Source organism: Zophobas morio, unplaced genomic scaffold (assembly GCF_036711695.1).
Source record: "Zophobas morio isolate AGI-343-1 ecotype UQ-CSIRO unplaced genomic scaffold, CSIRO_AGI_Zmor_V1 ptg000017l, whole genome shotgun sequence".
NCBI classification, from domain to species: Eukaryota; Metazoa; Arthropoda; class Insecta; order Coleoptera; family Tenebrionidae; genus Zophobas; species Zophobas morio.
Genome location: NW_026972122.1, coordinates 12,314,468 through 12,332,058, shown reverse-complemented (window position 1 = coordinate 12,332,058; position 17,591 = coordinate 12,314,468). Strand labels below are relative to the sequence as shown.

The following is a 17,591-nucleotide window of genomic DNA, read 5'->3' as shown; positions in this document are numbered from 1 at the left end:
AGTGGGCAACAATGAAACTATTTACGCGGAAGGTGAAGGAGATGTACTGATTACTTCGTACGTTAATGGACAAGTACTGGAGCAAGGCATGAGTGAAGTGTGGTACGTGCCTGAAATTGGGAAAAATCTATTCTCAATAAGTGCAGCTAGTAATCATGGTGTTAACGCATTATTCAGCAAACACACGTTACAATTGTTTAGTCGTGGCAAAGTGGTAGCCACCGGACAATTGGCTAAAAACGGTTTATTCGAAATGAATATTCGCGCGCGGGCAACGGCAGAGGCTATGATTGCAAGTGCAAGTGCTCAAAATGTTCGAGTGTGGCATGAACGGCTTGGACATGTTGCATTTAAAGTGGTTCGCGAAATGGCCAAAAGTGACGCGATAACTGGCATGAAAGTTGTGGACTCGAAAGATAGTACGGACAATGAGGACACATTTTGTGAAGACTGTGTATACGGCAAGCACGTGCGACAACCGTTCCCGTCCTCAAATTCGCGGGCTGAACGGCCAGGAGATCTAATCCATTTTGACACGATCGGACCATTGAATGAATCGTTAGGTAGTTCGCGGTTCGCAGCTGTATTTACAGATGATTGCAGTGGTACGATCATCGCAGTTCCTATGAAAACAAAGTCCGACGTCGTCGACGCGATGATTAGTGTAATAGCTGATGCAGAAGCGAATGGACACAAAATAAAACGCGTGCGATCGGACAACGGGGGTGAATTTTTGGGCAGTGAAATGAAGGTGGTGTTAACCAAGAAATTTATTAAACAAGAACTGACCACACCGTACTGTCCACAACAGAATGGGCGGGCCGAACGATCTAACGGGACATTAAATGAAATGGTGCGGTGTCAACTTGCAAGCGGAAACCTGCCCCAAGGACTATGGGCGGAAATGATTAGAAACGGGGCTCACATTAGAAATAGAATACCACGTGCCCGTCTCGAAGGGTAAACCCCCTACGAACTCTGGACCGGTCGAAAGCCTGATTTGAGTCATTTGCGTAAAATTGGTAGTACTGCATATGCATTAATTGACGAGTCGAAACGGAGCAAATTTGAAAAGAAGAGCGAACGGTTCATCTTAGTTGGATATGAATTTGAGCAACACGCATATCGACTTTGGCGGCCAGGTACAAAAGTAATTATTAAGAGTCGTGACGTAAAAATTGTCGAATTACCACCAAAAAGACCGCTTCAATTGTTACCTGAAATCGCTACAAATGAAGAACAATCAATACCAACACGAGCGGCGTACTCGAAACGCGTGGTACCTTCAGATGAAAACTCCAACACCCGATCTAAGACGAAGAAAAGGATGGAAGAAAAAGATGAAATGACCGAAGTTCAATTTGCAGCCCTCCTGACTGAAGGTGAGAAAATAGTGACTAAAACACCTGAAACTCTCGCAGAAGCGTTAGCCACGAATGATTCGAAACAGTGGGAGCTTGCAATGGCTGATGAATTGGAATCTTTAGCCAAAAATGAAGTTTGGGAATTGGTGGAGCTTCCAGCGAACAGACGACCAATCCAAAATAAATGGATATTCAAGATTAAAACCAACCCGGACGGCAGCATCAATAAATACAAGGCACGGTTGGTCATTAAGGGATGTTCGCAAAAAGCGGGCATCAACTACGCGGAAACGTTCTCACCCGTTGCACGGTTCGAATCAGTGCGTGCATTGTTGGCCATCGCGGCGGCCAAAGATTATGAACTCTTTCAGATTGACGTGAAAACTGCTTTCCTTTATAATGAACTAAAAGAGGAAATATATATGGTGGACAGTTTTGACGACGGTAGTGGCCGTGTGTGTAAACTAAACAAAAGTTTATACGGACTGAAACAGGCACCGTTAGTGTTTCATGAGAAAATGGACGGAGTGCTAAAGGAATTCGGCATGAACCCTACTCGGTTTGACCGGTGTGTGTACGCGTCTGACAATAACGAACTTTATTTCGCGCTGTACGTGGATGATGGTCTGGTAATCGGTAGCTCCGTGGAACGTGTCAACAGTTTCATAAACAAACCAAAACTGAATTTTGAAGTTACCGGTGACGTGGCAAACTGTATGCAAATAGTGCGCGATCGTGGGACAAAAAAAAAACTCTACACTTAAAGCAAACTACTGAACATTTGGTGCGAAACCCTGTTCACCATCGACGCACCAAACACATCGACGTCAAGTTCCACTACACACGTGACGCCTATCAACGGGAAGAGATTGATATCAACCACGTTGGGACAACGGAACAACTGGCGGATATGTTTACGAAACCGCTAAGGCGTGATAAATTTGCCAATAATTTAAAATTGTTGAATTTACATTCAGTTTAAGACTCATTCTCTTAAGTATTATTTTATTTGTGTGTTCTAATTTTTTTTGTGTTTGTTTATTTAGTTCATCTGACCAGAGCGAGTGGGAGTGTTGCAATATGTCAGAATTAGATACGCTCTGGCCCAGTACCGGTGCGACACTTGTGTGGTTGAAAGTCTGGACCCTTTTGTCTTTGTCGGCGTTTCACGGCAAATCGACGTCCAGATGTCGAGACCTTTTTTTACTAAGTTAGTTTTCACATATTGTATATATCTAAGTCAGTTAATAAATACCTTCGCTAGTGTTAACATCGTTGGCCTTTTATTTTTCGCACTTTAAATACGCACATAAATTAACACATAATAATTGCAAAAATACCAGTGCTAGATGCGAAAATCGTGAAAACGATGTTAATTACGTTCGAGATTTTAAACTGTGCGGCCTTCTAAATGATATTCAAAAAATCATAAAAGATAATCTTCTGAATCATGTAGATAGTTTAATATATAATGTCAATAATAATCACGCAGAACATTACAATTCGGTTGTTGTTAAATTTGTTGGCGGTAAAGTGTGCAATTTTGTACACAGGGATTCATATACTGCCAGATGTGAAGCTGCAGTTGCTTCGTATAACAACCGAAGTGAGTTATATCGAAATATGAATAAAAGTATTTGTGGTAAGAGTCCAGGCCAATTTACAAAAAAGTATGTGCACAATATCGCCCGAAGACGTCAAATTGCTTGCGCGAAACGTTTAGAATATCCTGCAAAAAAAAAACAAACAAAAAATTTCCGGACCCGATCTTGACCACGGCAGGCAAAATATAGTAGTGGATATAGATGATGCAGAATTTGAAAACCACAAAAAAACATTTTTGGACACTTTAGGAGCTAATATAGATAAAATAGAAATTGAAACAAGAAATCAGAATGATAGTATTAAATGGCAAAGTGAAAGACTCAAACGTTTAACAGCCTCAAATTTTGGCAGAATTTGCGAGTTAAGAAAAAACACCTCCAGAGCAAATGTTGTCAAATTGTTGCTCTATTCAAATTTCAAAGGCAATGACGCAACAAGATATGGACATGAGATGGCAAAGACTGCCAGAGAAGATATTGCGAATAAACGGAATATTGCAATCGATGAATGTGGTTTGTTCATTTCTCCAGATCAACCCTATTTTGCAGCTTCTCCAGATGGCGTAGTAAGAGGAACAAGCGGCATTGTGGAAATTAAATGTCCATATACGGCGCAAAATTTAACGCCCTTAGAGGCAACCAAGGCAAAAATAATAAATTTCTGCAATATTGTTACATTCGAGGATGACAACGTAAATAAAGAACGATTGGAATTAAAAAGGGATCATTCTTATTATTATCAAGTATAAGGGCAGTTAGCAGTAACAAAAAAAAAGCGATTGTATTTTTGCCGTCTGGACACCCGAGGATATTCATACTGAAATTATTTTAAAAGACTCAGAATTCTGGAACACAAAAATGGAACCAAAACTAAGGGATTTTTATATGAATTATATACTACCTGAACTAATAGATTCAAGATACAAAAGAAAATTACCACCAAGAGAATAAACAAACAACGGTCAACAAAAATTGTTCACTAAATGGCTACTTTTATGTTTTCTTGACGTTTTATGATTCCTAGAGTACAAAGAAATAGGTTTCCCATTTACGTCTGTCTATCTGTCCGCCTTGTGTTAACTTTTATTAGACAGATAATCTCCGAGTATTTCTTATTATTTTATTGTAGTATTGTTATTATTAGTATTACACTGCACCTATTCACATTGATACATTAAGTGTTTTTGCAAAAATGTTGATGACGTTAACAGAAAATTTTGTAATGGAAACATTAACTTGAGACAGAAACATAACACGCTTCTTTAGCTTTATTTTAACATTATATACAGATCTTTTATGTAATTTACAGGGGTTATCGTAAAAAAATAATAATAGTTGCAAAATCAAGTCTTGGAATTTTTTTGAAGAAGTTGGATATGTTGTACTGTGCTGCAGCGACGAATTATTTTTCAATTTTCCGAGTAATGGGACGTGTGATTAATTTAAGGCATTCTCCATGTTTCATCGAATCCAGAATACGAAAAATATAGTTCCCGCTTCCGTTTGTATGTTAGCTTGGTGATTTTATTAAACAAGTAATTTTCGGTCTTTATACTTTAGAATTATTATGTGCTATCACAGGCTGCTGACAGGATTTGGATTTCCAGTGGCGTACTATCACGTAACACGTGCTGTTTATATGCAGTTGTTCGTTCTTGAGTTTGAATTTAGTTGTACTGTTTTAGTTTTGGACCCATTAGTGGTGTTTTTAACTTGAATAGACTTTGATAATAACTAAAGATCATAATAACATTTAGAGACTTATAAATATATAAGGTAGTCAACATAAAATATGTTGCCCCGCCACTGGTTATGACTGCTAAACATTTAGAGGGTGGAGTAGTGTCCCTCTACAGGGACACTAGGGTGGAGCTTAGCACAGCGCGCATTTTAAGTAGGGTCATAAACGGTTCCTGAGTCTGTGTCACAAAATTCACGACACCTTCCCTCCGGTCTCTTCTACCTCCGTGGTGAAACGTAACATCGGCTGCGAGCCACTGGCCTGCCGGGGTAGAGCAGCGTTTAAATTTCGACCGCCTGGCCCTACGTGATATCATTGCCAGCATGCCGGCTTTCCTTCCCTCTTCACTTAGGACACGGAGTTCGACGACGGTACCCGAACTAAGTTGAATCTTTCTGTGTACGCTGTGATTCACCTCTCCCCTCGAAAATGTTTGCGTCCCTCAGAACTCTATGACTTCACAGTCCGAGAAACGAATGAATGAATGGCTTGAGTAAAACCTGCTCTTTTCCGCATCTCGAGCCGCTTTTTCACAAGTAGCGTGAAACCCACTCATAATTTTCTCCACCTCTCTCTCCACAAGCAAAGTCCTTGCTTTAACATTCCTAGTAACGATATTAGTGACACTTGAATTTTTATGTGGCCTAACTGGCCCCAACATCACTTTCACCCCCTCACTCTTCCTCAAATGTTCATACATCACCAGCTTCGACAACTTCAATATAAAGTTGGCGAACTTGTAGTCCCCAGGCGACATCAAATGCGACGCCATCAAATTCGGGATGTTAGCTTGAGGATATTCCGCGTTAACGTTGTTAATAAACGCTATGACTTTGTTTCTAAACACACTTTCAAGCTTCAAGTCATACAGGGGCCAAGTGATTTTTTTCTTTGGTTAGTTCGGGGCTCAGAACTGTGAAAAGGTAGTGGACGACGTGCTGGAAAGCGGCTTTGTTGCTCTTAACGAACATGTTCTTTTAGAAAACCTCGTCGAAGCTTTTCGTTGTGGGGTAAAAGTGGGTGAGGAGTTGTAGAGATTGTCGTGGAGTTTGTATTCGAGCTGTTTGAAGAAGAAGGCCATCGTGGCGCTGCGAAATAAAGGTGGTTTTAATTGAGGGGGCTATTAATTTACTTACTTTGTTGGTCATGAAAAACGACTACTTTTGAACAGGGCCGGCTCTAAGGGACCAGGCGCCCCGATGCAACTTACTGTTCAACGCCCTCTAAAAAATTTTTGTGTAATCACATTTTTGTGGAGAGATACTTTTTATTAAAAAACATAAAATTATGATGAATCAATCGTAATATATAAAAGTGTTTGTGCTGACTGACAGATGACCGATTCATCAACGCAAAGCCTAAACTACTGAAGCCACAAACATGAAATTTGGACAGTAGGTTCCTTTTGTGTTATAAGCACCCATTAAGAAAGGATTTTTGGAAAATGCGTCCTTACGGGGACAAAATAGGGAATGAAAATTCGTGTAAGAATCCCGTGAATTTTTAAGTTAGACGGTTTCGGTAATTGCGAATTCCACGCAAGCGGAGCTGCGGGCAACAACTCTTCTACATAGTATAAGTATAAAAATATTTACATTGCAAAATCTTTTGAATTTTTAATATTGTAAAATTTATACAACTTCAAAGTTATATTTAATTTAGATTTATCTCAATGTTAATCGAAGTTTAAATTTAAAATTAATGATGACAAAGAGCCACGGAATGATACACAGAACCAAATTCGGCTACAAACAGGAACAGTGAAAAATATAATAAAACTGTTGAAAAACTACCATAACCAATCGACTAGACTGGGAATTTTTTTAAGAATGTGCCAACATGGAGCTGTATGGTAAAAACAAATGTGACAAATGTTAGGAAAAACATCTGGTTTTTGGTCATACCGCTATCTCCTCCAGAAAATGTAATCATAAATCTGGTTATTTTTTGTCGGTACTGATTTAAAGGTCCAATCACCCAACCCAAAGGCGCACTCTTTTTTAATTATTATAGTCAGAAAGTGTCAGGAATTGACTTCTTAGGACCTATTTTGGTGAACTACTCCTCATAGTGGAATGTTAAAATGTAACTCTTTCTGAAAAGTTTTCGATGGGCGCCTTGGTCTGTTCCTGCTATAACATTTTGTACGTAGTGATTCAATGCAAATCTAATATTAATTTATTTTTGTTTATAAAAGCAAAGGCGGCGCTCGCCATCTGGCGCCCTTTGTCACGGGCGCCCCGATGCGGTGCATCTTTCGCTTACCCTGCTTTTGAACGTTTCGGGTGAATTTGAATCGGGTTTGACAGATGATAGAAGTGTGTTTAACTGTTTATCAGAGCTGCCAATGGTGAAAAAGACACTTTTTGTTTCGGTTGGATTTAATTTTTTTAATTAATTAGAAAAAGCGCAGTTTGTTGGATGAATTAGGAGCGCCGAAAGTTATTAAAAGTATATTTTAAAGGACTTGTGGTTTTTACAAACGGTAGTAGACCGTAGAGAAGTATAGAGGGTTGCCTATAAATAATTTTAAATTGTTAGAAAAACTATCAGCACACACAATTGTTAATTTGTTTAAATAATTGTGTTATTAACGTTATTTTTGGAAAATGTTTCCATACCTAGTAACTTTTTTAGCGTGGTTGGTACCGATTGTAGATGTTCAAAGAAATCAAAGCTTGCTTTGACATAGTGTCATTTCCAAAATTGTTCAAGTTTTTTGTTGCTTCTGTTTTTCTTTGTGTAAATTCGTTATTCACCCAGTACAACCACGTTTAGGTGAGTTTTTACTTAAATTTATTACTTTTGTTAAATATGTAATTAGCGAATGCGCGAAAAGTTGATACAAATTTTTAAGAAAACTCGGTTTCGAATCGAACGGAGGTGGAATATATGGCAGCCATGGTCATTGTATGCACGGAAGCCAAATATACCATATCATCAAAAAATATAGCAACCCTTGAAATTTAATGTTGACATTACTAACTCGTTCCTTATTTTTGTGTTACGACGTTTTGGAGACGACAAATTTTTCATTCCCTAATTTGTCTCAAAATAATCTATTTTTTACAATACGGTCATGCCTCGAAGCTATGGATTTTGCAGTTAAGCTCCGCCCTTTGATCTCATAACCAATAAAAAATTCATTATATTTGAGGTCGGGGCGGGCGGGTGGGGTTTAATTTTGACTTTTGTTCTTAATATATGTAGTTTTCTTTCAACAACACGAGATACTTAAAACATGTTCCATGTGTTTTCTTGTAGAGAAATATGTAATTTAAGCTCCACCCCTTCGACTCACGACGAATAAAAAGATTAATCACAACTGAGATGGGGTGGGTGGCTGGGGCTTATGTTTTGTTTTTCTTAGTGTATGTACATATTTTCTTTCAACAATAAAATACTTAAAATATCAAATGGTAGATTTGAGGCTAGAATTATATTTTAAATAGCGTGTTGTTGAAAATAGGTATACATTATAAAAAGAAGCCAATAATTAAGCCCCACCCACCCGCCCTATTTCAGTTGCGATGAATTTTTAAAGATCATTCTGTTGCTAAGGTTTTATAATTGACAAATTATCAAATCGAGAATTTTCAAAAATAATAAAGTAAAACATTCAACATAATTTAAAAAAAAAAATAAGATATCAAACATTCAATAGTTTCTAGTTTTCTAGATTCTCCCTAAATCTGAGATGTATCTGTTCCAAATTTTCAATAGACTCTATATTTTCTGATTTTCTACAATTTAGAATTTTAGAACAATTTTTAAAGATCATTCTGATGCTAAGATTGTATAATTGACAAATTATCAAATTCAAAATTTTCAAAAATAATAAAGTAAAAATTCAACATAATTAAAAAAAAAATTAGAAGATATCAAACTTTCAATAGCTTCTAGTTTTCTAGATTCTCCATAAATCTGAGACGTCTCTGTTCCAAATTTTCAATAGACTCTATATTTTCTGATTTTCTACAATTTAGAATTTTAGAACAATTTTTAAAGATCATTTTGATGCCAAGATTGTATAATTGACAAATTATTATCAAATTCAGAATTTTCAAAAATAATAAAGTAAAAAATTCAACATAATTAAAAAAAAAATTAGAACATATCAAACATTCAATAGCTTCTATATTTTCTGATTTTCTACAATTTAGAATTTTAGAACAATTTTTAAAGATCCTTCTGTTGCTAAGATTTTATAATTGACAAACTATCACATCGAGAATATTCAAAAATAGTAAAATAAAAAATTCAGCACAATTAAAAAAAAAATAGAAGATATCAAACATTCAATAGATTCTAGTTTTCTAAATTCTCCATAAATCTGCGATGTCTGTTCCAAATTGTCAATAGACTATATTTTCAAACTGAAAATAAACTTTTGCCGGTAATTTTGCCCTTCCATTCACTTTCATTCTCATTTTTTTTTAATTCCTCAAGCATTGTCACTGGAATATATTTTTCTAAAATGCGAAAGCTTTTGGAAATTTCTTCGTTAGTAAATAAATAATCATCAACTTGTTTTTGCTGAATTGGGATCTTTCCAAAATCTACATTTTCAACATTAAAGGGGAAAAGTCCACTGCATCTAAAACCGTGTTGATTCTAATTCATTTGAACGTAAAATGAGCTTAATATTAGCAACAACAAAGTAAAGTGTCGGACACTGGTGCACTGTCGATGACTGGTGCCTTTACCTTATTCTAATCAGTATCGTGATTCGAAAAATGGAACATCCCGTGCTGGTAACTCAAAATGAGGGAATCTACCGTTGCTGACGAAGTTTCCCTTAAGTATTTCGTTTAACTAACCCTCCTTTAATATTAACTGTCCCTTAACTATTACACAGCTGATCGCTTAGTAGAGCGGAGTTTATGTCGAGTGTTAATATGGCAACAGCATTTTATGGGATAAAACTCGGTGGTGTCACTTGCAGCCAGAATGAGGAGCGTGGGGGGATGTTACAGAAAAATTAAATTCCAGAGCCGTAAACTCCATAAAAAGAGACACGCAGTATTTAAAAAGTTTTACGAAAACAAAAAAAAAAAAAATACAAACAAAATACAGCTAGTGAAAAAGTGAATATTAGGAAAAGTGGCGGTGGTCCTGGTCCAAATCATGGAAGCAACAGTTGCAGGAGTGATGCGATCAATGACAAAACGCTAGAAATTTTGAATCAGAAAAGCGTTTTTAGTTTAAAGAATCCTTGTGATGACAGGGACGCGGAGGAAGATAACATGAATATCACAAGGTCGTTACGATTTAGGTCTTCGAGTTCTTCGGTATCAACAAACGAATGAAATCTCGAATTACATGCTATCACAAGCGGTGAAAGCCCGTGAATGTTTGGTTCCGGTGAAATCTAAAGCTGCTTACAGTAAAATGTATCAAGACTTTCAAGAGTGGAGAAGGGAAAATTCGGTGAATGGTGTCGATGAAAATATTTTGCTTGCGTTTTTTTGAAGATCTGGTATTTTTCTATGATTTTTATTATTTTTGACGTGTGACTAATTTATTCTATCCGTCGTGTTCGCTGATTCGTTTGTTTAAAGTCTGTCGCGTCGTTTTCAAGGACGCCATTAGTTGTCAAATATCTAAAGTAGATGTCGCTACACGAGATTCTGAAGGAATCTGTAACTTCTGACTTATCATTAAAACATGTTCCTATATTACTTCTTGCCGCTAAAGCATTAATTCCTGTTCTATACAGGTATAAACAATACAAGCTGTTTGCGGGTTTGTAACAATCATTTTGAGAATAGTTGTTTTTACGTCAGTGGTGGAAAATAGTATATTATTAGCCAAGGTTGCAAAGCCAAGTATTCTAGACCGAGCGCAAATTAGAACCCGAGATGCGCAGTGTCGCGGGCTCTGAAGCGCGAGGTCTAGAAGTGGCTTTACAACCGTGGCTAATAATATACTATTTTTTTCACTAGTAGAAACCATAAGACAATAAATTGAAAAAATAAACGTTCAATTTTTTGACGCAATATGGTTTTGTTAATCAAACTTAATCTAAATCTTCAACACAAAGAAAGCCGTTTACACTTGTCGCTGAATTGATCATTTTATCTTCTACCTTCTACCAACCATCATGCGTATACTCAAGTAATGTTAGTAGCACACATTTATTCATTTTTTAAGAAATAATCACATCAAGTATTGCGTACATAACCTCAATCGTCTTTTTGAACCCGTGGTCGCAAAAGTTGAATTTGCTATCTCTAAATGAGTCGACATTTGCATGCTTCATGGCTGCTAGTGAAAAAAAGCTAAAACCCAACGCAATTCCAACGCTATTTCCACCTGCCTGTAATTTAAATCCTAATAAAAATGTAGCACATAAAGTTATTGATATGGAACATGAACAATTCTTCTTCTGATACTAATTTTGAAAGTAATGAAGACGCTGATAAGATAATTACAGGTTTTTAACTACTCCATTCGAACATCAACTTTTACGTTTCACAGAAATTCCTCATCCTTGGCGATTTATTTTAAATAACACTGATGAAAGTGAACACAATTTAACTTCGGGTGCAATTGACCAAAATGAAGAAGTGTTGGTGTTAGAGCAAATTGAGGTCCTTAAAAAAACAGTTAGCTACAGTAAAATATAATGATCTGAAAAAACAATCTAAAGATCCATTAACAGACACTACAGCTGAAAGCAAAATTCAAAAAGCTGTCGCAAAAATTGAAAGTGATGCCAGAGACTTAAACCCTTTGCCACATTTTTACTAGACCAAATTTATAATTACGCGCGAATGAAACCAAAGTGGTCAGAATGTACAATAATGCAGTATGTTATATCACTGTTTATTATATGGAGGCACGCATCCTCCAAAGGGTATGAGCGACGCAACTCTGTTTTAAAAGCGCCCTCAAGGACGACTTTAAATGAATATAAACTGGCACTTTTCAAGGCGGACAAAGCGTATTTACTCTAATTGAAACAAGGCTGAAGCTAGAGGCAGATAATTTAAAAGATATCGAAAAAGTATGTTCACTCGTAATAGACGATATGGCGATCAAATGGCATGTTGTCAAGAACGCTCGTTCCATACTATTAGATCAACTTCAACTTCAGGTATAATATCCGCCGAGTATCTGAAAAAATTCCACAATCTACAGAAAAATTATATTATAAAACCAGTGCCATTTCTTACCAAAACACATATTGCCCCTACCACTTTTGAGAAAATGAACGTGCTGAGAGCAATACAAATATTCTCTCCTGCAGTAACAACAGCATTAGAATATTTATCTAAATTTAACACTGCTCAATTTGATTTCAGTGAAGCAAATGCTACAATAATTGAATATTTGCAAAACATCTACAAATTTTTTGAATTAGACGACACGACATACGTAATAGTCGTACACAGCATTTTAAACAAATAAATGTTAATTGCGAACCGTATTATGATATTAATGACAACAGATTTACATGGTTGGAAGACATTTTTCCTGAATATATTTTTGATGCTCAAAAAAATTCCAAATTAAAAAAATGAAAGGATTAACCAAAAAAACTGCACAAGCAATTATTTTTCCCTCGAAAAGTACTAGTGCATGTGTACGATACTTACTTAATGACACTCACTTTTATTATGTTCTAACAAGAAGATTCAGTTCTGATGCAGTGGAATCTATGTTTAGTTACATTAGAATGAGTGGAGGATCACATGATGCAACAAATTCAAGAAGGGCGCATTACGCCCTACAACAAATTTTGAAAACTGAAAATTAATTTCAGTATCAAGCGCATTCGACGTAATAGGATTTTTACTGATAATTTACTTTTGGTATCCATCTATCGCTAATAGATGTGGTTCCTTATCAGGCTTTCGTTGGGCTGTTGTAAAAATGATCATCATTGCAGAGTATACAATAGACGATGCTATGGAACATTGGAAACTAAATTGGTTTATTAAGCTTTTTGGTAAGTTTCCAATTTAGAAATTCAATTTTTTACATGATATTTGTAGGTATAACAATGTGTTCATATTATTGGTATTTGTTTGTACAGATAAAGAAGAAGTGGTCTACGTTAACTCAGGAAGATAAAGAAAGATATTTTTCTAAATTCCTTTTTTTGTAATTACTTTTAATAAAATATAAATTTAATAAGTATTTTATTAGTTTATTGCATTTAAGACGGCATTATTTATATAATTATAAATAGTATATACATTTGATAAGCTAAAATAACAGGGCGTTCGTAAAAAATGATGCAAACATGCGGGCACAGTTGGAATCAAATTAAGGATTGTATTATTTTTTTCCAAATCGATGACGAGGGGTATTTCAACTCCTGGTGGTGTCAGTTCATCGAGTTGAGATTTGATGAAAGCCGATTTTTTATGTCCTTTAACATAGATAATGCTGATTTCATCTTCTATTAAATGTTTGAATATTAAATTTGATAAAGCACTGTATTCCACTATTCCGCTATTATACTTCAAATTATGATGATGATTCTAAGCAACGTACTTGCCTCTGTGTTTTGGAATTCAGCGAAGAAAATGTTTTCGGCAACATGAATACATAATGGGCAACTTTTCTACCATCGTAAATGCTGAGTTCTTTTGGTAGGAACTGATTGTGGCGACTTCAACCCAAGCAGGTGGCAGCATTAACGGCTGCTGTAGAACAATTAATTACCGACCGAGGACGCAACTTCAGACATTATAACCACGATAACCGAAGTTTCAAAAGAAGTAGGTCAAGGTCAAGAAAGCGACAACAAATAAATGAAAACGGCATGTGTTATTTTCACGAAAAATTCGGGGCCGCCACCCGGAAATGCTACAGACCATGTAGTTTCGATCAACAAAAAAACTAACAACGCCGTTGTTGGTTGAGGCGGCACGCGCCGACGGGAGACAGCACCGTCTCTTTGTGGCAGATCCCAACTCCAGTATTCGTTATCTTATCGATACCGGAGCAGAAATATCTGTCCTGCCCAAAACCTTCGCAGGTAAGACAAAGTCATTGCCACCCACTAAAACGACACTATTTGCAGCCAACAACACTGCGATACATACGTATGGAGAGAAACTAATGGTTCTCGACTTGAAGCTGCGAACAACTTTCAAATGGATTTTTGTTATAGCCGATATTGAAAAACCTATCATTGGTGCAGATTTCCTACCACTAGTAGATTCGATGACCAAACTGTCTGCACATGGAAGTTTGCTACCTTGTGGCAACAATGCAATCACCACAGTGGCAAAAATTTCCACCTATCATAACCTTTTAGCGCAGTGCCCAGAAATCACAAGAGCACCACCCCCAGTCAGCAACATCCCCAACCCAGTTGCACACCACATTTTCACCACAGGACCCCCAAATGCGGAGAAACCTCGAAGATTGGCACCAGACAAGCTGAAAGCGGCGAAAACGGAATTTCAGTACATGCTGGACCAAGCTTGGTGCCGACCATCTAGCAGCCCTTGGGCGAGTCCGTTCCATCTAGTCCCCAAGAAAGCCCCGGGAGAATGTAGGGCTTTCTTGGGGACTAGATGGAGCGGATGGTGGGGATTACCGAAGACTGAACGGAGTGACAACTCCAGATGGGTACCCAATCCCCCACATCCAGAATTTCGCGAATCGGCTAGAAGGCAAGCAAGACCGTCTTCTCCACAGTCGACCTAGTGCGCGCGTACCACCAGATCCGAGTAGCTGACGAAGACATACCCAAAACAGCCGTATGCACACCGTTCGGGTTATATGAATTTACGGTCATGACATTCGGTAAAAAATAAGACATTTGTATAGTGAAATATGACGATTCATATTTCCCTTGGGACAATATGAGCGTTTCATATTTCTCTTGGGAAATATTAGTGTGTTATGACATATTGTAACCAAGGCAATATTATTCAATATTGTGTCAATCAGATTTCTTTTTATCACGACACAACTGTAGTACAGATTAATGTGTTTATGTTTATCGTTATCAACATGGGAGAAGGTATGATGCAAAAGCTGTAGAACAGTAAAAAAAAACTTTTTTTGCAGAGATAAAAGCATTAATAAATTCTCTACTGGAAGTGCAGCAACGTCGTGATGAGAGTCAAATCATGAAAGTGTTCAATGTGAAAATTGTCGGCTTAGGCCGTCAATATTACGCCACAGTTTTGATTTCATCAGAGGCAATTGTAATTCAAGCGGATCATCCAGGAGTACTAAACTTGTATTTTGTGCCTTGCAATATTAGAGGATTTCATGACGAGGGACAGTGGGGCATTGTGTTAAAATTATATTATAACTCACAAGAAGTTGTGATACATTTTCGATCGAATAGGCAAATCGCTCGCGCGTTGAAACAGATAAGACAACTGATTGGGTACGTAACATTCTAAACCTATTTAATACATATAATTATGTAGGTAGTTTTTACAGTTCCGAGTCCACATCTGAATCTTCTAGCTCCGAAGAGACGTCTGTGTGTTCCAGTGCGCCTACATCCAATTAGACAATAAATTATTTGTTTTTTTTTTTTTTCAATACAGGTATCTTTAAAAACAGGGCTGTGAATTCGCTTCGCTCATGAGGAACTTGTTCGGATTTGTTTGACCCAAATCGTATATATATGTCTGCTGAAATTACCCCCAATAGAAAAATGGCAAAAAAGCGAATTTTAACAAAGGTAGGTATTTTGAAAAATAGGGTAGATTTGATAAAAAATAGTGTGTGCAGAAAGGTGAATTTGCTTGGCCGATACCGTATTCATTTTTGTGCAGAGGTGGCCCAACAAGAAAAATAGGGTAAAAAGGGGAATTTTACCTTTTAACAAAGGTACCTTGAAAATCGGGTAGATTTGATAAGAAACGATGTGTTTTGAAGGAGCCTTACTAGTAAAAAACTTAAACATAGATCAAAATGCCTTAACATTGTAACTTGCTAATATACCTATCTTAATAACAGTAAAATTTTTGAAATATTAGTTTTTTTTAAATATACAAACAGGGTAAAATGGTTAAATTTTAAAAGTTTTCACAGGTGAATTTGTTTAAACGAAATCGAAAACACCTTTGGAAAAACATGATAGATTCCTTAAAATTTTTAGTTTAAAAAAAGGCTATCTTTGGAAAAACATTTTTAGCTTGTATCATTAATTATTTTTTCTACCATCACCACTGTAAATCGTTAAGATCACACAACTCGCTAATCATCTGTGCGTATCCTTATTCACAGCGTGCGTAAGAAAAGTCGATTGCCCAGTTAGGAATTTTTCGATTTATTCAATTCAGGTTGGTAGTGAAAATGGCAAGAATGACAGGCAAATACAAAATTGTGGGCACTGTTAGCGTTGCTGTTAGTAAAAGGAGTAATCAAAGAATTTTAAAAGGAGAAAACGAACCAGTCAACTACGAAAAAAATCAATATTGCTCTCTTTTTACGGAGGTAATTGAAAAGGCCAAAATGGCTATCGACAATCTATTGCCCACAAAGTCGTGTGAAAGATATGAAATCGTTTACCAAAAATTTATGGAATGGAAAATAAAAAATAAAGTAATTATCCCATTGTGTCGAAGTTAAGTTGTTTACAATAGAAAAGGTTTCAGAGTCGTCAATAACATGTCCATTGCAGTTCGACCGCTGTCGTTTCGTTCATGGGCGGCTTTCACTAAATGTCTATATCCACCACTCCGTTAATCGGCTTTCAAATGAAGTGATTAATAACTTTTGGGAAAAATATTTCACTTGTAAATAAATATAAGCTGTATGCATCCCTCTACAGTATTTTACATTTGGTATTCGAGCTTGTACGTTGATCCAGTGGTGCATTTTTTTTTCGTACCTTGTTTCATCGGGAAAACATCATTTATCAGCCCCTAGAAGAACGTGGTGCTGCACAACAACCTGCCGAATTAATTGTGGAACAACAACCTGCCACTACAGATGAGAATGTTCAAGCTTGTAAACCAGGGTCTTGTAAGTAAACAATGTACCGCTCCAATGAAAGTAACGAGTGAAGTTACACTAGTGCCATATACCACTCTTCAAAAAATAATTAGTAGAAAAGCTGCTAGAATGAAGAAGCGCACTTTTGAACAGTACTAAAATTCATGCAAATTTAGGTTTAGAAATTAAACATACGATATATGAATCAGATAAGTGCAATATAGTTCGACTATTCGGAAGAAACTCTGAGATTATATCTGCGAAGTATCGGTTTCTACTATAAAATAGTAAACCAAAGAGCAGCAATTATGGAAAGTCCTCGGCTGAAAAAACTACGGCTTGAATATATTATTCAGATTAGAAAATTTCATGTCGAAGGTAGATCGATCATCTACTTGGACGATACCTGGTTCATACCATACGATGTTTCTAAAAGAGGTACCATAGATAATAATTCAAGTAGATGTGTACTGAATGTTCCTCCAAGTCGTGGAAAAAGAATAATTATTCTTCACGCGGGGAACGAAAATGGCTGGATCCCTGGATGTCTTCTTCTATCTGCTAAAAAATATAAAGCATTGTTCAGCGGATTATCATCAAGACATGGATGGCCTTTTATTTGAACGCTGGTTCGAAAATCAACTACTTCCAAATATTTCGCCCAATGCTGTCATTCTTATGCACAACGCCAAATATCATTTAAGGCAATTATTGAAGAAAACAAACAAAAATACGAAATTTTAAATTACATGCGAACCAATAATATCGGAATTCCTGGAGGAAAAATTACGAAGAAAGTATTGCTACAAGTTATTCAGAAGTGGGATATACCTATCAAATACCTACTCGATGAGATGGCTGCGAGAAGTAGTCACGTGATTTTGCGATTACCACCCTATTATTGTGAACTCAACCCGAACGAAATGGTGTGGAGTACACTGAAAAGGAGTGTTAGAA

General features: G+C 36.7%; 1 protein-coding gene across 1 annotated transcript; it reads left to right on the top strand.

Moving 5' to 3' along the window:
- The first annotated feature begins 13,474 nt into the window (after positions 1-13,474).
- Positions 13,475-14,488, top strand: LOC135129940 (uncharacterized). Its single transcript, XM_064057209.1, has 4 exons — positions 13,475-13,540; positions 13,587-13,701; positions 13,747-14,300; positions 14,342-14,488. The coding sequence occupies exons 1-4, from the start codon at positions 13,475-13,477 to the stop codon at positions 14,486-14,488; spliced, it is 882 nt and encodes a 293-aa protein (XP_063913279.1).
- Positions 14,489-17,591: the final 3,103 nt, after the last annotated feature.